Source organism: Brachionichthys hirsutus, chromosome 19 (assembly GCF_040956055.1).
Source record: "Brachionichthys hirsutus isolate HB-005 chromosome 19, CSIRO-AGI_Bhir_v1, whole genome shotgun sequence".
NCBI classification, from domain to species: Eukaryota; Metazoa; Chordata; class Actinopteri; order Lophiiformes; family Brachionichthyidae; genus Brachionichthys; species Brachionichthys hirsutus.
In genome coordinates this window covers 2,140,768-2,158,980 of record NC_090915.1, presented here as the reverse complement: position 1 = coordinate 2,158,980, position 18,213 = coordinate 2,140,768, and the positions used below count along the sequence as shown (strand labels likewise).

The 18,213-nt window shown below is 47.2% G+C and overlaps 1 protein-coding gene across 1 annotated transcript in view; it reads right to left on the bottom strand.

Moving 5' to 3' along the window:
• Window positions 1-3,136: 3,136 nt before the first annotated feature.
• Window positions 3,137-18,213, bottom strand: part of adamts6 (ADAM metallopeptidase with thrombospondin type 1 motif, 6) — a 30,291-nt gene continuing 15,214 nt past the window's right edge. Inside the window, exons 12-24 of the mRNA XM_068752826.1 lie at window positions 17,301-17,446; window positions 16,579-16,642; window positions 14,298-14,400; window positions 13,888-14,021; window positions 12,385-12,508; window positions 11,647-11,727; window positions 10,064-10,227; window positions 9,759-9,897; window positions 8,152-8,281; window positions 6,345-6,549; window positions 6,091-6,267; window positions 4,474-4,630; window positions 3,137-3,246 (exon numbers count right to left, since the gene is read on the bottom strand). Coding sequence (XP_068608927.1) covers window positions 3,137-3,246; window positions 4,474-4,630; window positions 6,091-6,267; window positions 6,345-6,549; window positions 8,152-8,281; window positions 9,759-9,897; window positions 10,064-10,227; window positions 11,647-11,727; window positions 12,385-12,508; window positions 13,888-14,021; window positions 14,298-14,400; window positions 16,579-16,642; window positions 17,301-17,446 — 1,734 coding nt within the window. The remainder of the gene's footprint in view (window positions 3,247-4,473; window positions 4,631-6,090; window positions 6,268-6,344; window positions 6,550-8,151; window positions 8,282-9,758; window positions 9,898-10,063; window positions 10,228-11,646; window positions 11,728-12,384; window positions 12,509-13,887; window positions 14,022-14,297; window positions 14,401-16,578; window positions 16,643-17,300; window positions 17,447-18,213) is intronic.

The window sequence follows — 18,213 nt, the reverse complement described above, 5'->3', positions numbered from 1 at the left end:
TGCGAGGAGCTGACACCAACGTGCACGCACTGTGACACAAGTAGTCACCTGAGGGTTGCAGAGCGTCTTTGGACTAATGTAATCACAGAATTCTGCAGACGGGCTAGCATGGGAGACAGAAGCTGGGCCAGACGTCCAGGTATTCTAAACTGGTTACATTAGACCAAACAGGCTATCCGTCTCCCTCTGTAATTGGACACTGTGGATTAGAAGGAGACGGCAGCGTTTCCCAGCCAAGTGGGCTAGTTGCTGTTTATTTGGAATTAATTACCGAGGAGAGTGGAAACCTCGCAGCTCCTAAAGAGGGAATTCAGACACTTAAAGCCACGGCAAGCGCCTCACAAAGGCTGCGATGCCGCGATGTTTGCCGCCGCTCACTTAGAACAGCAGAAGTTTTTTACGTTTGAGTCTCGGATGATGACGATGATGATGATGATGCAGCCGTCCGAGTGAGGGTAGATAAGGACAAAGGCTTTCACGAAGCTCCGTCTCCGATTCCACCACCCTAAACGGAGGCGGCGAATGAATGGATTTGTTCAGAGGGGCGGTAACAGGTATCCTGGTGTGACGCCATTGGCTGTTCTCACGCCGTTGGGTGCTTCCCGAGAGGTGAGAGAAAGGACAGGCGTGTGTGTCGCTGGGATCCGGTGAGAACCGATGTGGCGCAGACACGTTTTCAAGCAAGGGGGGGGGGATCAATGAACCCACCAACATGGAGTCTCTTTAAAAGCTGCTCTTTTTATTGTACCTACTTTTTCTTGTCAAATGAGGGGCGGTGAAAGGGGGTGCATCACTGCTAAAGTTCTGTTTGCATGCAGTGAGATGGATGTACATGTGAGACCAGTGCAATAAATTAGCATATCATTTACATTTGGAAAAGAGAAATGAGTAACAGTGTACCAACATTAATACTGAATAGAAAACGGAACCAAAAATAATCACACGATGCTTTTCATTTCTTTTGCACTTTAGGTAAGAAGCAATGTGACATTCAGACATCCACGTTCACAGCAACGAGTACCAGTTTGATTTCACGTCTCGTGTCTCTGTTCCAGTAGGCGAGCGAGTCGGAGCCGTTTGGATTGAACCCATCCCTCCTCATCCACGGCCTTTTCCCAACCGCCTCAACAATCGAGGCTCGCTAGCCGACAAAATCCGCTCGACGCACCGAAGGCGACGACAAAACGAAGTAGCAGCAGCAAGAAATGAGTTGCGTTGATGAGATTCTTCCACGCTCCTGTAGCGTGCTGGGCGAAGGGGCCGCTTACAAGTGGGCGTGTCCATTTTGTTGAGCACAATGATAAAATGGTTAACAATGACAATTCCCAGTGTGAGGTATAAAACAAAATAAAAAAAATAATAACAACATGACCAACATTTATCAACAGAGCTCTTGACAAGGATAGTATTTCAGCCTCACTTTTAAGCACGCTGGAATTGGGTCGAATGGAAGCGTCCACTTGATAGCACCAGAAGTCCTGGGAAGGCCGTAACCCCGGAGCCGAGCGGCAGGAAAGGAGGAGGTAAACACAGTACTCCATGGGAATAAAAGAATAAATAGAAGAGGGGAGAAGCACCATTGAGCTGTCTTTGTTTTCATAGAGGAGCAAGGATGGCGAGGGGGGGGTAACTTTATCCGGAGAGGTCGTCTGAAGTACGGCTACGTGGCGTGGAAACATGACCATAATGAATGTGATGCGTGAGCATTTTAAACCCTGGCCCCAGACTTAAAGGTACAGTTAGACATGTTAGTGTGTTTTTGTATTCATTCTCCTGCTGAGAGTCAGGTGAGACTGTTAGCTTAGCATGAAGACTGGAAGCAGGGAAACTCCAGCTGACAGCTCGACTAGCTAACGTAAAGCCCACCTATGAAAGTGGAGATCAAAATGCTTTTTTTTAGGTTATTCTATAGAAAATCAACGGTTGGAAGATGTATGACAGTTCCGTGTCTTGACTGGTCCGATTTTGGACTAGTGGCAGGATGTTGTACTACAACAGGCACAAAAAGCTTTTATCGCATAAATCAATCAAAGGCAAACATCAGAAAAGTACGAGGTGGTTACAGTGATTATTTGCAAACCCATGTAAAAGTTTTTTACTCCATTAACATTTTAAAAGTTGGGGGGGGGGGGGGGGGTTGCCTTATTTTTTTGGAACCGGATCTGGATGCTTGATGCTGCTTCCTCCTGCTTCCACTCTTTGTGCTAACATCTGCTTGCTAAAGCGGTATGTTCTCTGCATAGAAGCTGAACTTTTATTTGAATGTTAGGAACTAAGGCACCCATCTTGGGGAAAAGAAAAAGTGATTTGATGATCCTCCTTAAACCACATTGTGTTCTCTGGTCCTGGAATAATATATATAACACACAAATCCGTACAATACATATATATAAGGGTTTAACCTACTTTAGAGTATGTATTACATTCCCTTCCGTGACAGTAGGCTACTATCTGACATTAACACGATCAGAGGACAGCATCTCAGCTGTGTTTTGAGTTGTACAATAAATATACAGTACACTGATGGGGTTTCTTTGACCTATTTGAGCGATAAATTGGCATCGTATTTACATGAAAAAAGTGCACTGAAGCCAGAAGTCCGCCTGCCAATAGCACCATTACAGTCATGTCAAAGACAGGAGTTGGAAACTCCCACCTGGGCTCTTCCAGCGAGGAGTCCTCCCCTCCCTCGGCCGGTCTCTGGGGTACATCCTCTGCGAGCGATGTGTCCAGCACTTTGGATTGATAAAACACCAAGGAAGACTAACAATGATATTAATTAATTATTATTATAATAAAAATAACATCACCGACAAATAATTATTGCAAGTTCCACTTCACAGAAGTGAAAAAAAATAAACATAAAGAGTAAAAGTTAGTGTCAGCGTTGCGGGCTGAGCAGTGGTTTGAACTCCACCACGATGAAGGGCAGGAGGAGCAGATGTGATAGAACAAGGGGATCCTTACTGCTTCTTTCGTCGGCGTCGATCCCATCCGCCCTCCACCATTCCAGGGTTGTTGGGTTTTTTTGTTGTTGTTGTTGGCCTGGCTGTCTTCTTTCTTTCCCGTTCAGTGCTGTGTGAGCGTCCTGCCATCTTCCTTTCTCCCACGATGTCTCCCTCTTTTACCCCCGGGGTCAGTGACCCTGGCAGGTTTTGCAGCACATTTGTCTGAAGTATGCGCGGCTGCAGAACTTGAACTTCAGTACCAGCGGGCAGTAGGCCACTTTGTTCACATCTTTACACTCTGGAGAGACAAAGAACACGGCAGAACCTTCAGAGATTTTATACATGCCGTTTCTGTGCCTCAAAAACTCTGCCCATCATAATCATCTGATTGAAAACTGTGACGTGTGACAGAATCCTAATGTTGTAGACTTTCCCCTGGACTTCCTGTTTACCTGCCTGTCACTGTGACCCAAACCACCGACTGCAAGCTGCAACTATTTCTGCATCTGCAACGGATTTCTGCGGACTCCTGCAGAAATCCGTTGCATCTGCTTTTCAAGACTTTAAAAGACATATTCATTTTGTAACATTTTATTTCTGATCCCAAATATTGCTTGTTGTATCTGCTTCCTCGGCAGTAAAACACATTTCAAACTTTGGAAATGGGTCAGAGGTCTTTGGTAGCGACATATTTGATTCAAGGAGTCCAGAAATATGTCTTGAATATTTTTTTAAACAAGCTTCATTGTTCAGATGTTTGATGCAGTGAAATTAACGCACTGGTAAACCAGGAGAGGCACAAACTGGGGCGAGGCCTCTATACGGGGGCTGGAGTATCTCCTTCAGGTCTCAACAGGATAAAACTCTGCAACTATACTTGGGCACACTGAGATAGATATTGGCCTTGTTCGCTAACTGGGCTATCTGCCATCCCTACAAAACACACACACACACACACACTGTTTGCTGGATGCTGGACAGGCAGTGTTTGAAATGCCTTATCACGATCAGAGTGTCTTCCCTTATTAGGCCTCGGCCCCTGCCTCAGCAGAGCCAAATGAAATGAGACGTTGCCTCACTGCTGTCCATAAAGGAACAATTAGCCTACAGCTAATCCCGTTAGCCAGGCTGTAAACGCTGCTCACGTTTTCCATTCAGGCTAATCGAAAGGCCCTTCTTGATGCATCTGAATAAGCATCCATCATGTGTAAGTGTATACGGAGGGTTGAGCTGTTTCTCTTTGACCAGGAGCCAACCTCACTGGAAAGATTAATGCAGCTGGCAAAGTGCAGGGGAGTGTGTCATCCAAGCGTGTTTAGGTCATGGTGGAACGGTGAAGATGAAGATGGAGACAGATTATAACCTTTTTGATTGGGGCTTTCTGTGAAAGCAGTGCAGGCACGGAACATTTGGACCATCTGCCACTGCGGTCTCACAGTGAGACGCGCGTCTTATCTGGTCAGTGTCGATTTGATTTGCAACGCTGTGATATTAAGATCGCGATCACGCGGTGCAATCGTCTTACCGTCACCATTGGCGATGGGGGTGGCGTCACACTTGCTCTCGCACTGCTGCATGGTGCTCGGCCGGAGGGAGTCGGCGCACTCGTTAGATGGCTGCCCCGTGTAGGACAGGCACTGCACCGTCCTCATCTGCTGGCCCAGGCCACACTGGGCGGAACACTGCAACAGAAAAGGCGTTCGGCTTTACGGTCTCTGCGGGAGAATGTCCAAAAGACAACGAGGTAAATGCCGTATGTCTCCTCCAGTCATCGGTCTGAGTCTTCCGTGCACATACAGCGCAGGAATTCATCCAATCAGCCATTCATCAGGGCGCGGAGACCCTGCAGACTATTTTTTTGTGTTCTTTGAATTTATAGTTCTGACACGGAGGTTATGTCATCACCATTTGTTTTTTCGTTAGATTTCCATTAGTTGTTGGCAAGATAAGGCTTGAGCCCGAGTAGAGCTCAAAAAGGTTTGGTTCAGATCTGAAGGGGCGGAGAAATAAAAGCAATGTCATGATCTCTGAAGACAACAGAGGCAGAGAACACGTAATGGTTGTTCTGAACCCCCCCCCCCCCCCCCCCCCCCCCGATTCTAGTGCCAGGGGCTGTACAAATTAAAAAGATGTATGGGCGGCCATAAATCATCTCTGTAGGAACTGCCAACACACCTCTAGCAAAGTGGATGTCTTGTTGCCGTGGAAGCGTCACGATCAATGCCCGCGTGCAAACGTGCCGATGACGCCGGCCTCCAACAAACGGACCGAGATCCAACGGGCTTTCTGTCACCTTCAATGAACCGCTAGCCGCCTTAGATCAGCGAATCCTCGTGTCATCCCTTCCCAATTAAAGCGTCTTTATTAGGACCGGCTGCCGGCCATGACAGATGGCGTTTGTCAGTGGTGCGACTTAAGTTGGATTTGATCCGGTGACCTTTTGACCTGGCGCTCAGCAGCCGGTGAAGGACCGGAGCAGAGAGGGAGCAACTTGTGATTACAGCCAACAACAACAACAACAGACACAACCTCAGCTCGCCGTGACGAGGAGCCCGTCTGAGGTGTTTATGAACGTTATCTGCATTGACAGAATGGAGAAGGTGACCCTTGAACTTTAACGTCTGACCTGAGCCACTCCGCACTAAAACCATGACATCACCAGAGCAACATCTGGCCAGAGAAGACGTCTTCTAGACAGACATCGCTGTTTCTAAAAGTCCACTTTTACACTGAACTATCAACAAACTAGCACGCCGTCCTTTTCGTAGACGCCGCTCTCTGACGCACGTTCTCTGGCGTCCGCTCGCCAACACGAGTCAGCTGTGTTTTACAGTGCTCAGCAGCCATGTCACGGTGAACCAAAGAATGCTACTCCTCTGTTGTTCTTCTAAATCCTGTTCCTGGAAGTGACAGAGAGGCCTGGACCGAGGCAGAGATAAACTTCAAACAGCCGCCAGGATACTGACGCACACAAGCTGGAACCGTCAGCGTGTCACCCAGGTGGAAATTCTATTACGCATTCGCCAACACATGGAGTCTATCTTTTGTCTTTTTAATATTCAGGCTATCTTTTTTAAAGGATTAACCAGTGCGCTGGTGTTTGTTAAAACCATGCTTGAGTTCATAGACCAGGCTGTCCTACCTGTCCCCATTCACCAGGGATCCAGCGAGGAGGAGGACAGCGCCCTGAACTGCAGCGGATTCGGACCGGAGGTTTATTGTGGCTCGGGCAGTGGGCGTGCGGGAAGGTCTTGGTCAGGTCGCTGCTCTTGCACAAAGCAATGCGGTGCTTGAAGCCAGGACCGCATTTAGGCGTGCACTGAAGAGGGAAGAAGACGCGTGAGATCGTCTCAATGGCAAAATGAGCTAATGTCAACGTCGGGATCTTTGTGTCACCTCTGACCAATCCAGCGTGACCCACTTCGGTGGGCAGGACTGGTTGTTGCACGACTCTCGCTCGATGGGTCTGTGAGTCAGACAGGAGGCGTCCTCCAGCGTCTCCTCCTCGGCGGGGGCGATCTTTCTGATGCACAGGACCGTCCTCGTCCTTATCCCGCCGTCACACGTCTTTCCACACTCCGACCAGTCGCCGATAAACCACCTGGAGAGGAGAAACATAGGTTAAAGCAAGAACTCCTGTTATTTTAATCAATGTTGTTGCTCTGCACAAGCGCGTTATACTCCCCGTGCAACATCACATTAACGTACCGGTACCTAAAATGTGAAATCTGGGCATCAACCTTCAATACTTTCTTGGGTATAACCCAAATTATGTCCATAGTCCCAGCAGGGGACTAGTTTAAAGTTTAAAAAAAGTCCAACTATCTGGAACTCAGTAGCAAGTTGTGTCGCGTTACTTTAGCACGGACTCAAACAGTTTGTGGTTTTACTGGTATAATTTGGCTAGCCTCGATAAGCTAATTGCACTGGATGTTTGCTTCAAATGCTCAGCTAAAGAGAGTGCACATATTTCCCATTTTTAATTAGTACTTTGGTAGCACTGACACTAAGTTTACCTTACGATAATCGCTTCAAAAAGAACACTCCGACCTTCATCGGAGCGTGAATTATTCTTATTCAAACCCTTCGTCCACCCTCGTCAGAATTAATATCATAAAACAACGGCGCTCCGAACACGTCCAGCCTGTGAGATATTACATCATCTGAAGGAATGCATGCAGCATTAACAATGTGTTCAAACATCTGTGCTGGCTTTCATGACTCGAGCCCATAAAACCAGTGCCTGTTTACATGGTCTCCTCTCGCCGGCCTTCCCCGAGGCTGCAGAGGAGCCGAATGCCTTCGCAGCAGACGCAAAGTCACGTGTGTGCAGTAACTCAATACACACGCATGCATTGCAACAGCTGTCAAGTGCTAATCAAAATAAATGATACCATAGGTCTGCATCCTCTGAATGCAGATGTCAAAATAAATAACCTGGGTCTGCAGTCCGAGTGTATGAAAACAAACTGCAAATTGTGCAGCAGATTTATGATGCTATCTTTTTCTTTTTTTTTAAAGGACACCAGCTCTCATATACAACTGTCAGGTAGTCTGAAACTAATTAACCCGACGCATTTAATCCCACTTTTTCCAGACATGATGGAAGTGAGTCTGACCATGCTTCCAGCTACAGCGCGAGGCGAGCAGACATTTGGCCACGGAACACAGGTTCATATTCCACCTGTGTACGCGTATATTACCCCTGGAGGATCGGTATTGATGCCAAAACTATCAAACACAGGTGGCCATTTTCAGGGCTCCGAGTTTTGGCACGAGCCGAACGTTGAAAATAGTTAACATGTGAAGTTATAAATCACCGCCATTATATTTTATTATTTTATTCCAAAGCACATTTCACGAACTAGGGCTCATTGAAGGCGGATAAATATCATGAGTCAGTCTCGTTTTTATAGAGTGACCTTCTTTTGAAAGCATTAATTTAAATCTGCAGTACTTAAAAATGTAAATTAACAATGGATCAAATGTCTTTGTGCGGTGTGAAAGGTGCCGTTTGAGTTGCAGACACAGCTTCAACAAGCTTTTTTAGCATTTAAAAGGGAATTATTTTTCGTACAACTAGCAAAGTCACTATTTCTACGCTGCTTCCAGATGCAGCAGAAATTCAGCAAATAATCTAAACTTTACTTTCACCCATTTCTGACATCCTCTACTAAACAGCCGACGGCTCGGCGTGACGTACTCTGGGGGGCACGGCTCAGTGTTGCAGTCTCTCTGGCTCTCCGGGGGTTTGCCGTCCGGGTCGCAGTAGTTGTTCTGGACCACCGAGTTGTCGTCCAGCCTTTTACACACCGCCTCCTGCTTCTGGGAGCCTGCAGGAGGAAGAGGCCGATCAGTAAAGCAACCCGGAGCTTAGGCCCCGTCAGACGCAGGGAGGCAGGCGGCCGTGTCCGGCGCTGATGGTATCGCTTTCAGTCTGTCGTAAATCCAGACATGTAAATTCTTGATTCTTTGGAGGCTACCTTGGCAAATCACTTTTACAGAGCAGAGAGCTCTTTACTTTGGCCTCTAATGGAGCGAGCGAGGGCTACCGTATCGGTGTCACACCTCCCACTGCGTGTGTGTGGGAGCATGCATGTGTTTTCTGTCTCGCGTGCACGTGTACACGCCATACCAGCTCGGAAAGGGTCTGTCTTGCCGCCCCCCCCCCCCATGGGACGTATCCCACAGCAGACTTGTCTGGCGGCTGTAATGAGATATGGATGTGTGTGCGTGAAGAGCAGAACATCTACCCATCTGTGTGGAACCGCGGGGCGCATGGGGCAAAGCATTTCAGATGTAAGGCCGTCAAAGGTTTTGTTGTTAAAGTTATACGTTAAACGACACGTAATGATGTGGCGAGCGACATTTGACGAACTGAAAGTGAAGTAATTTAGGGCGACAACGCAAAGGGGGGAAGGTCGTGTGTGTTTCCCCATCGAAGGCCGGTATTCAAACTTCTGCTTTGGACTTGGAAATCCTTCCTCGGAAAAAAGCCGCATGCTTATTCAGTCATGCTTTTACTAAATATTACAAACCCCGTCCAGGCCACACTTGACAACTGGGAAGAAAGCGTATTTATTGTTACATGAAACCCATCGCTTTTGGGCTAAAAGGTTTGGTTTAGTCATTCTTGAGGCCACGGTCAACGTTTCACTGCGGTTTCAGATTTTCAACGTTTCCCTTTGCAGGGCGAGCGCTGAAGAAGCGTGGCCGTGTGTCCGCGCGCATGCCGGGAAAACCAGAAGCTATGCAGAGCAGCAGAAATGACACCATATTCATTACTTTGGCTTAAATATGGAAATGCACACGCTGAATTTATTAGAGCTATAAAGGAAACCTGTTGCAAATTATGATACTGGGTTTCCACACACCGGTCTTTGGCATTTGTGTACCGGTAATTATTAGTTGGGAAAGATTTGCGGAATGACACACACACGTACAAAGATATGAGGTATTCAATATTTGAGAAGGTTAGAAATATTCTAGAAGACTCTAAACACCCACATTGTGTGCCAGTATTCGATGCCAGAATGCTTGGCGTGCTCTTTTCGCCCGCCACTGGAGCTTAACAGAAGGTCTTTGCAGAGGAGACGGCGTTCCTCTATCGTAAATAAACCGACTTTATGCAAAAAAGAAAGATAAATGCTGCACCAGTCGATAAAATCTGGGAAAACCAAGCTAAAAAAATGTTGATGATTTTGGTGCCTGATGGGAGGGAAGGAGAGGAGACGTGATTCGCTGTGACAAGCTTTCTGGAAATTAAACGGCAAAGTTTCCAGCGGGAGAAAGCGGGAATGGAACGTTTACCTCCAGAGCAGGTGGCAGAGCATTCCGACCAGGGCAGGTGGTGCCAGGAGAAGCCCACCTCGTTGTCGCCGCTTCCGGTGCGCTGGATGGGCACGTTGAACTTGTAGCGTATTCCTTGGTTCTGCTCCTGGAGGAGAACCTGCAGGAGCAGCAGCAAAAAAACGGAAAACTTAGTGGGAGGTGCAGCAGGAGAAAGAGTCGGGTACGAGCTTGAGAGCGGCGTTCATCGCGGTTTCCACCACGTCTGGCCTGTTGACGTCGATGCTGCTCGGAAGTAGTAGTAGATGTACAGTATTACTCATTACCATGACAACCAGGTTCTCAGTGGTGGCTCCCAGTGCCTCTAAGGACTCCGGCTCATCAGTGGGTCTCCTGTAGTGGAAGGTCGTCCCGGCGATGTCAAACTTCCTGGGCCAGTCGATGGTCCACGCTCCGTTGATGTAATAATCGTCCTCTTCAGATTTCAAGGCTGAAAACGAGACGTGATTTTCAGAGCGCTAGACAGCAGGTGGAGGCAATCATTTCAGTGTGATGCTGCTGCCGTCATTCGTCTTCATCGCCATCGTCGCTTCTCAGCCTCCCTGAACTCGGCAACTTTTAGAAGAAACAAAAAAAAAAAGACTTTCACGCGCACCGACATGTACGTACGTCTAAATGAGTCAGCGCATGAAAACGCTCTTCAGGTGAAAGCCCGGACGAACCTGGTGAATACCACTCAGTCTGGTCGTCAAAGCAAACGAGGGTTTCCAGGCACAACAGATCTGAAAAGATCCACTTTCTGCGCATTGACACGAGGCCAAATGAAGAGAAGCCATCCAAGCGCTCGCTCTGCTGTCTGGCTCGCCCTCTGCCGCATTTAGGCAAATTATACGAACAATAGTTTACTCTTTTAAATTCCAATCCTCTCCCAATAAATTCAGTTTCAACACATCTGGCACTGATTGCTGTGATTTTGTTTTTCTCGGTCTTTTTGCCGGCTCATAGCTTTAATCAGACATTAAACAATGGAAACCAGGCAGCAAGGACGAACCTGCACAAACAGCAATGTTGTATTTTGTTTTTAATTCAGTTCATAAATTTGCCAAATTTACTTGGGAGGGAAATTTGCCCCAAATCGGCCGCTTTAAACTTTGATGTGGAGACATCATGTCCCCGTAATCCTGGCGTCCCAGGCAGCTGTCACCACCGCCATATAAACGTGGTGCGGCTCTCCTAAGCCTTCCATCAACACCACCCGCTATAAATTCAACGTGCTGTCACATGTCCTTCTCCCGTTAATGAAAAGACGCGAGGACGGCTTAATTGAATCCGGACGCTTGGGTCCGGCGCTGCCAGCGGGGCACTGGGGTTCGTGTTTGGTCTGGAACGGAGCGGACGGATCTGCCCTCTAGATGGCCGTCACATGTGTTAGCGTTAAGGGGTCCCTTTACAGGCTGGTTTGCGGCTTCGCCCGATTCAGCGCGAGATGAAACAAGGACATCATCATCATCATCATGAAGAAGACACAGCGGCGCTTACTGCTCGATGCTCCAGTCACGTACTAAACAGTTGTCTACTGATGGTAAACGAATTAGTAAAGCCACCCTGGATGAGTTTTTATACACGTCCCGTAGGATAGAATGTTATTTTATATCCGATCCAACCTAATGGGGGCGCTAGAGGGAAAGTCAGGGCATCTGGTTGCATCTTCCTCGAATCAGGAGTGTTTTACTCGATAATCAATATTTCACCACGGGTTCACCCTCCAGGTACCACGAATAGCTGCAGATATTCTGCTAATTAATAAAACCTCACTGGGGGGTGGGGCTAGAAGAAAATCAGGTGACCTTCAAAATCAGTGTGATTCTCCCACTGGGGACCATGAATATTTGAGCCTAGAACAACTTACCAATATAATTCTTCGACATGGCCAGCTCCTTTATCTGGATGTGAACCGATCCTTTTGGGATCTGAACCACCTCCATGTAGCCTGGAAGACAAAACACAGGGTTGGTTTAAGGAGGTCTTTTCTCTCCTCGCCAAATCTTCTTGTTGTTTTTTTTTACACAATGCAGAGATTACAGAAAGCTACACATCAAGTCAGGTGAGAGTACATATAGAATATATTTCAAATGACCCAAAATGGACAAAGCAGGAGGACAAAACAATCCCCTTCCTCTTTCTTTTTTTTTTTACAGTCACACACAGTATTTTTAGATGGTTTACTAGCCATACCGTAGAAGGAGAAATATGTTTTCCCTCTCCTGCTCTCTATGAACAGCCTCATGCTAAAGCCAGCGCCACGTCCCTGTCTTTACTTCATGATGTAATTAATGGGGGAAACGCTGTGTTTTGATCTATATTCTGGCAGCATCATTCTAAATAGCCAAAAACATATGCTCTCTGTCTGCTGTGACAAAAAAAAAAGAAAAAAGGTGCACATTTCCATGGAAGATTTTTTTGGAGGATCTGCTGGCTTTTGGACGAGAGGCGCGTTGCCAGATTGAGGATGACTTACGTTTTTCTTGGCAGTTATCTCCGGTGACTTTATGCTTCGTCACAAAACACGCTCGTTCTGTTGCTGCTTTTTCACACAACGTGAATATCATCCTGCAAACAGCACGGCCTCGGCTCAGGTGTGCTTTACCTCCTCTGGGTAGAGACTCGTTGAAGAGCCCTTCTGTTGCCTCGCAGGTGCTGCCGTCGCCCCCGCACACACGGCATCGGTCTTCTTTTGCGTCGGAGTTCAGGATGTTGTCGCAGCCCACGTGCTTTTATGCCAGTCGGGATGAGAGAGGGAATCGTTTTAATTGAAGGCATCAGCCGGTTGTCGGACCAAAAGACGGATCAAACAGTTGTGGACAGGTTGGAGTGACATTTGGTGTGGAGGAGGTGGTTTGATGGACATCACAAAAGGACACTTAGGCTAATTAGCTTAGCATTTGTTTGAGAGCAAATCTCTGCCAGCCTTTAATCCAGATCCACAGCAAAATAACTGTCTTTATAATCATTTCTTTACGACAACAAGTGTCCTTGCTCGGATCCCTGCATGCACAACCTTCCTGTTGTGTTTCATCTAAATCTGTCAGGTGGTTTTTAGGCTCGAGAAGGAAACGCTGAAACGGGCCCGTCTCTCATCAGCCTCTAAACGGAGGATTACCGTTAGCACCAACACTTCAACATCTCCTGAACATCTCCCAGCTCTCCTGTGCTCTAACGTCTCTTCCCTCCTTCTCTCTCTGTCATTCTTAAGGCCGCTCTCTCTCTCTGTGTCACAGAGGATTTTTAGCCTTTCTGAAAGCTTTCCAAGCAGACGGTGTTTTAGAGATTTATCGCGCCAGCGTCCAAAATAAAAGACCGACGCAAGCCCGCTCTGCTCTTTCAGCAGGGAATATTCTCCTCCATAAAACACACACCATGTTGTGCTTTAATATTAGAATCGGTGTAATATTGTTGGCGCAGACGCTGCAGGAAAGTGCCAAGCAGGAATCAAATTAGGCAGTCAGGTGGAAGTCAAAGCAAATATTTAGAGAGCAACCAAAAAAGTTATTTCAGCTGCATCGCAGAATCCCCCATCTCCACACACATCCACCAATTGTGCCAAAAAAAGAAAAGAAAGACTTTTCAAAAGGTACATGAACTCATTATTCTATCAAAACAACATTTTTTTTTAATCTTATTTATTACTAAACAATCCCAGGTCGAAGCTGCAGGGCTTCGATAAGAGTCTGCAAACATTCGATGGCAATCAGAAACTGAAAGGCTCGATTGTTCCACGGAGCGCTGCAGGTTCGGCGCTCTGGCGGTCGCGTACACAAGCGTTATCTTGCAGAGTGGCTTGTCAGCGATAACCGCCTGGCACGGGAGCTGAGGAAAGTCAGACGGGTCGGTTCACGTAGACGAAACCAGCCGAATGCCAGCGGATGTCACAGAGGATAATGATGTCATTGCATCAGGGAGGGGCGAGATGGGGGAGGAGAAAAGGACGAGGAGGGTAGGGAGACACGTATTACACGCACACACCCTGAAACTACCTGAGCCGTCTACTTTGGACTGTGTGGTGACCACTTGTGTGGTTTTGTACTCCACCTCCGCTCCCGCCTGTCGGACTGTCGCGCTGCAATCGCGTCGCAAAGCGCCGCCCCCTCACCTTGCACTCTCCGTTGATGCAGATGTCCAGGGAGTCGGCCTGACATCGGGTTCCATCGGTGACCGCGGGAGAACGTTCCGTGTAAAAGTTGTAGCCCTCCGCCAAGCAGTTCAACGCGCATGGCTTAACGCCACCTGGGTCACACATAATCCACACAGACAAGCGCGTTAGGATCTGGGCCTGCACGCAGAAAAACGCACGACGCGATGTGAACGGCATTCAACTTTTATCAATTTTTCCCCTCATGTTATTGAAGTGGATATGTTCATCGTAGGGATAAATTGATACGGGACAATAGAACTTCCACCCATTCAGGCTCGGCCGGATCAGAGTCGATCCAGCAGAGAGCAAGGAATAAGAACCGGCGTTCCTTTGGGGGAAACCATCGATTTGAAACTCACTGAACTCACCCCCGGTGTAAGGCTTCCAGTTGTAGTACTTCCCACGGAAAGGCATGTTGTCAAAATCGGCACATTGCTTCTCACGGAAGTCCCGCGATCCCGAAGCGCAGGCCTGCAGAGAAGCGAGTAAATGTTTCATAGATTGTGTTTTCAAAGGATGAAACCAGCTCTTATTACAAATCAAACTCTCTTCACAGGCTTCGGAACATTTGTTAAAGCCTGGTTAGAATATCGAACAAAGCTTTACTCCTCTTCCTTTTCTTCATCCTTGTCTTTTTGTTGCATGAGCGACCAATCATGCACGAATATCCTGCACATGAAAACTGACGGATCTGGAACCCTTTTATTTGGACGTAATGGTGCCGGGAATCTGTTGCTAAGTTTCTAATAAAAAACCAAAAGTTTTATAATTTATATATCAAGCCTGCATTTTTGTTGCAGACATAAAGGAATACAGATTTTTCTTATTAAAACAGAGACTTAGTGGGTTGCTATGTTTGCCATTATCATGCTATATGGGAATCAATGGAAACCAGTGCATAACTGGGATGACTGGGCATCCATAAATCCACAAATCTGTGGCATGGATTCAAGAAGGGTTAAAATAAAATCCATCTATTTGAGCTAAAACTTGAAAACACACTTGAACGGCCCTTTAAGTTCTGGAGGCCGACATGCTGTTGCAATTTGGAGTGCGTGAATGATCTGCAATGATTATTTCTTTGATTTGCATAGAGAATGCGATTATTATGTCACATTTTATTTCCAGACAGAAAAACAGACTTTTGTTCCTCCAGAATTCCAGCAGTACGTTTTGCGTGTCGAGCGATCGCTTTGTTTTTGCATGTTGCGGCTGCTGCTCCAATAAGAGGAGGCTAAAAAGTGGAAAGAACCTGTTAGATCATTGGTGTGCAAAGGTCCTCAGAAAGCCCCGAACCCCCCCTCCTGGGTAAAATGAAATCGCTTCAGGTCAAAGCTGCGTTTCACGTCCGGAGCGAGTTCCACGATGGAGCGGACCGCAGGGGAGGCTGACGCAAACCGGAACATCAAACACACAGATTGAGCCAGAAGAGACGGAATAATATTATTACAAGTGTAACACGGGGTCAAATGAGATTGAAACGTCCCGGCACAACTTTAACGGAAGAAAAAACTCCCTAAATCACATTACCAGCACTTATTAACCCACTGATCATGTTTTTAAATCATCTATTGATCATTTTGCCTGTAGAATATCACAAAATAGTAAATAATGGCATCAATACGTCTCATAGCATCAGTCCAAGCCCAGAGGAAAGAGTCCTAATAGAACCAGCGAGTGTTTGTTCAGCAGGTTTGTGTTTTATTCATCAGTAATACTGCTTATATTCATGTGACAGTATTTGTCTTTCTTGGTAACTTGTCAATTTTTTTCAAATTACTGGTATTAGACTTCACAAACGGGCTCGTGCCACATCCAGAAAAAGAAAAATCCAGTTTTTACGTTGCGGAAAATTCCTATTACGTGGGTGGGTGTGGACCGTAACCACGGCGAAGTAGGAGGGATCACCGTAGTAACCCCCCGCGGGACAGACGTAGTAGCAACAGGAAGGGAGGGAGGCGCTAACGAAAAGATATCTGACCGCTGATCAGAGTATAAATAGCCGAGATCTAAACATCGATTCATGTGTGTGTCACACACACACATTTTCCTGGACAAGGTGTGGTCAGTGTGATGAAATAGCGGTTTGGGATGCTGTTTGTTTCCCAAAGAGAACACTCAACGCTTGCTTCAGCTATTATTTTTAAGACTTGCGGTTAAATGTCCACCAGGCCCATAACTCGTTCAATTTTCACCTTTTTAGAAAAAAAAAAAAAGAAAAAAAAGAAAGCCCACCTAGAAATATTTGAACAGAAACTCGCAGCCATGTTAAATATTTGCTTAAAGCTTCGCTCCAGACCCTAAAAAAAACACACAAAAAAGAGCAATGAGACACCCTGAGCTGTCATCATCGTTGACCCCGCTGACGAGTCACGAAGAATACGTGAGTTATTAGGTGACATGACAGGAGTAAACCCAAGGGGGGGGGGGGGGTAGGAAGCTAGCTAACGTGCTCCTTATAAAGCCTCCGCTAGCAGGAGCTTCAGCAGCCGTCGCTGTGACAAGCTAAATCCGTGCCGGGTCAGAACGCCTCAGCGGACCGACCGTCTCTCTCCACGCCAGAGCAGAGCATCCATCAACAGGACAGCTTAGGTTCCGAGCGCGCTCACGAGCAAAGCAAAGGAGGCGAGAAGAAATGAGGGGACTCACGTCGGTGTTACAGGATCTGTAACGTTTCCTTTCTCCGAGACAATACTTGCCTCCTCCAGATGGGCTGAGAGACACAGGAGAGGGGGATGAGTGCGAGGTGAAACGTGAGAGGACATCTTCAAGACAGTGCATCGATAAATTAGCATTAAAAAGGAGAAATACAACGTCTCACTGGCGTGAGTGCGTTAGGAAGGGTCATGAAGGAGGCCTCCCCGGGAGACAAAGTGTGTGTGTGCACGCGTGCTCTTGTGTGACATGCCATTTAGATTTAGGGGTGGGACTTCAGTCCTGCAACCTGAAAACTATTCTCCACTCGCTCTTTTTTTCTTTTTTTCTTCCCATATCGTCTCTTTTTTTGGTCTCTCCATTAGCCTCCCTCTCCTCCTCGACTACTTCCACTACATCGTTGCAGAAAACGGCGAGACGACGCGTTAGAGGATACTCTGGCTGTTTTCTCTGCCTCCCTCCCTCTTCGCGCCGGTGCCTGAGCGACAGTGCTCACCTTACACAGGCGTTCCACATTATGTCTTTTCCCCCTTCCCTCCTTTTCCCTTTTTTCCGCCCCTTCTTCCCTCTGTTTAACCCTGGCTCGTGTCTTCCCGTGATGTCTTTGACGTAATATTTAGCAACTCCACGCGTGCACACGGTCACACAAACACACACCTGTAGGCGGCACCCGGATGTGTGTGTTCAGCTTGCTGTGGCTTACTTTGCCTACTTACGCTGGGCTGTCACAGTGCCTCACGGAGGAGGATACACCGCCCCCACAGGTCCTGCTGCACTCCCCCCACGTCGACCAGGGCCCCCAGCCTCCGTCCGCGCTCTGAGGCCAGGTACCAAAGGCGACACACTGCCCCTGGTAGCACCACTGTCAAACAGGAAGGAGGCGGGGGGGGGGGGGGCGTTGGTTATTATGCAGCGTTTCTTTAAACTGAAAGATTTACAGTCTCGAGTTGAACCCAGACTCACAACGCGACTTACTGCCAAACTTAAATGTCAGTTTTTGCAGTTGTCAAACAGCGAGAAGCTCGATGCGAGTGTAGAACATCTGTGCGTAGCGAGATGTAGACTACACAGACCCTGAGTGATGAAGTTCGCTTTAACACTTTCTCTCTCGTCTGTTTGGCTTGAAAAACACTCACAGACTAACTTGTGATTACACCATTACTCACCCTGTAATTTCATTTGCACATTAGTCCTGTTATTCCTTCTCTCTTACCTGCCATTTTCCATTTTGTTATTGCTGTCCAGGTTTCCTCCTCATTGAGGTTTATTTTTACCTCCGACGAGGAGGTTATGTTTTCACCTGTGCCCATTGGTTGGTCGGTTTGTCAGCAGGATTACAGAAAAACTGCGGGACGCTTTTCCGTGAAATTGGGTGGAAGGATGTGGCACGCGCCAGGAAAGAGTGTACGTAATTTTATGCTCAAACTTGCTGATGGATTACCGCAAAAAAACGCTGGACACGGAATCTTGAGACATAAAAAAATGCAATTCAACTCATTAGGTTACAGGTAGCCATCAGGGATGGGGCCCTGCACTCTTTTGTTTTCCCTTTGTTTAACATCCTGGACTCAGACTAGGACATCCTTGACTAGTTCAGTCCTAGCTGAATGCTAACCCCAACCCAGGGAC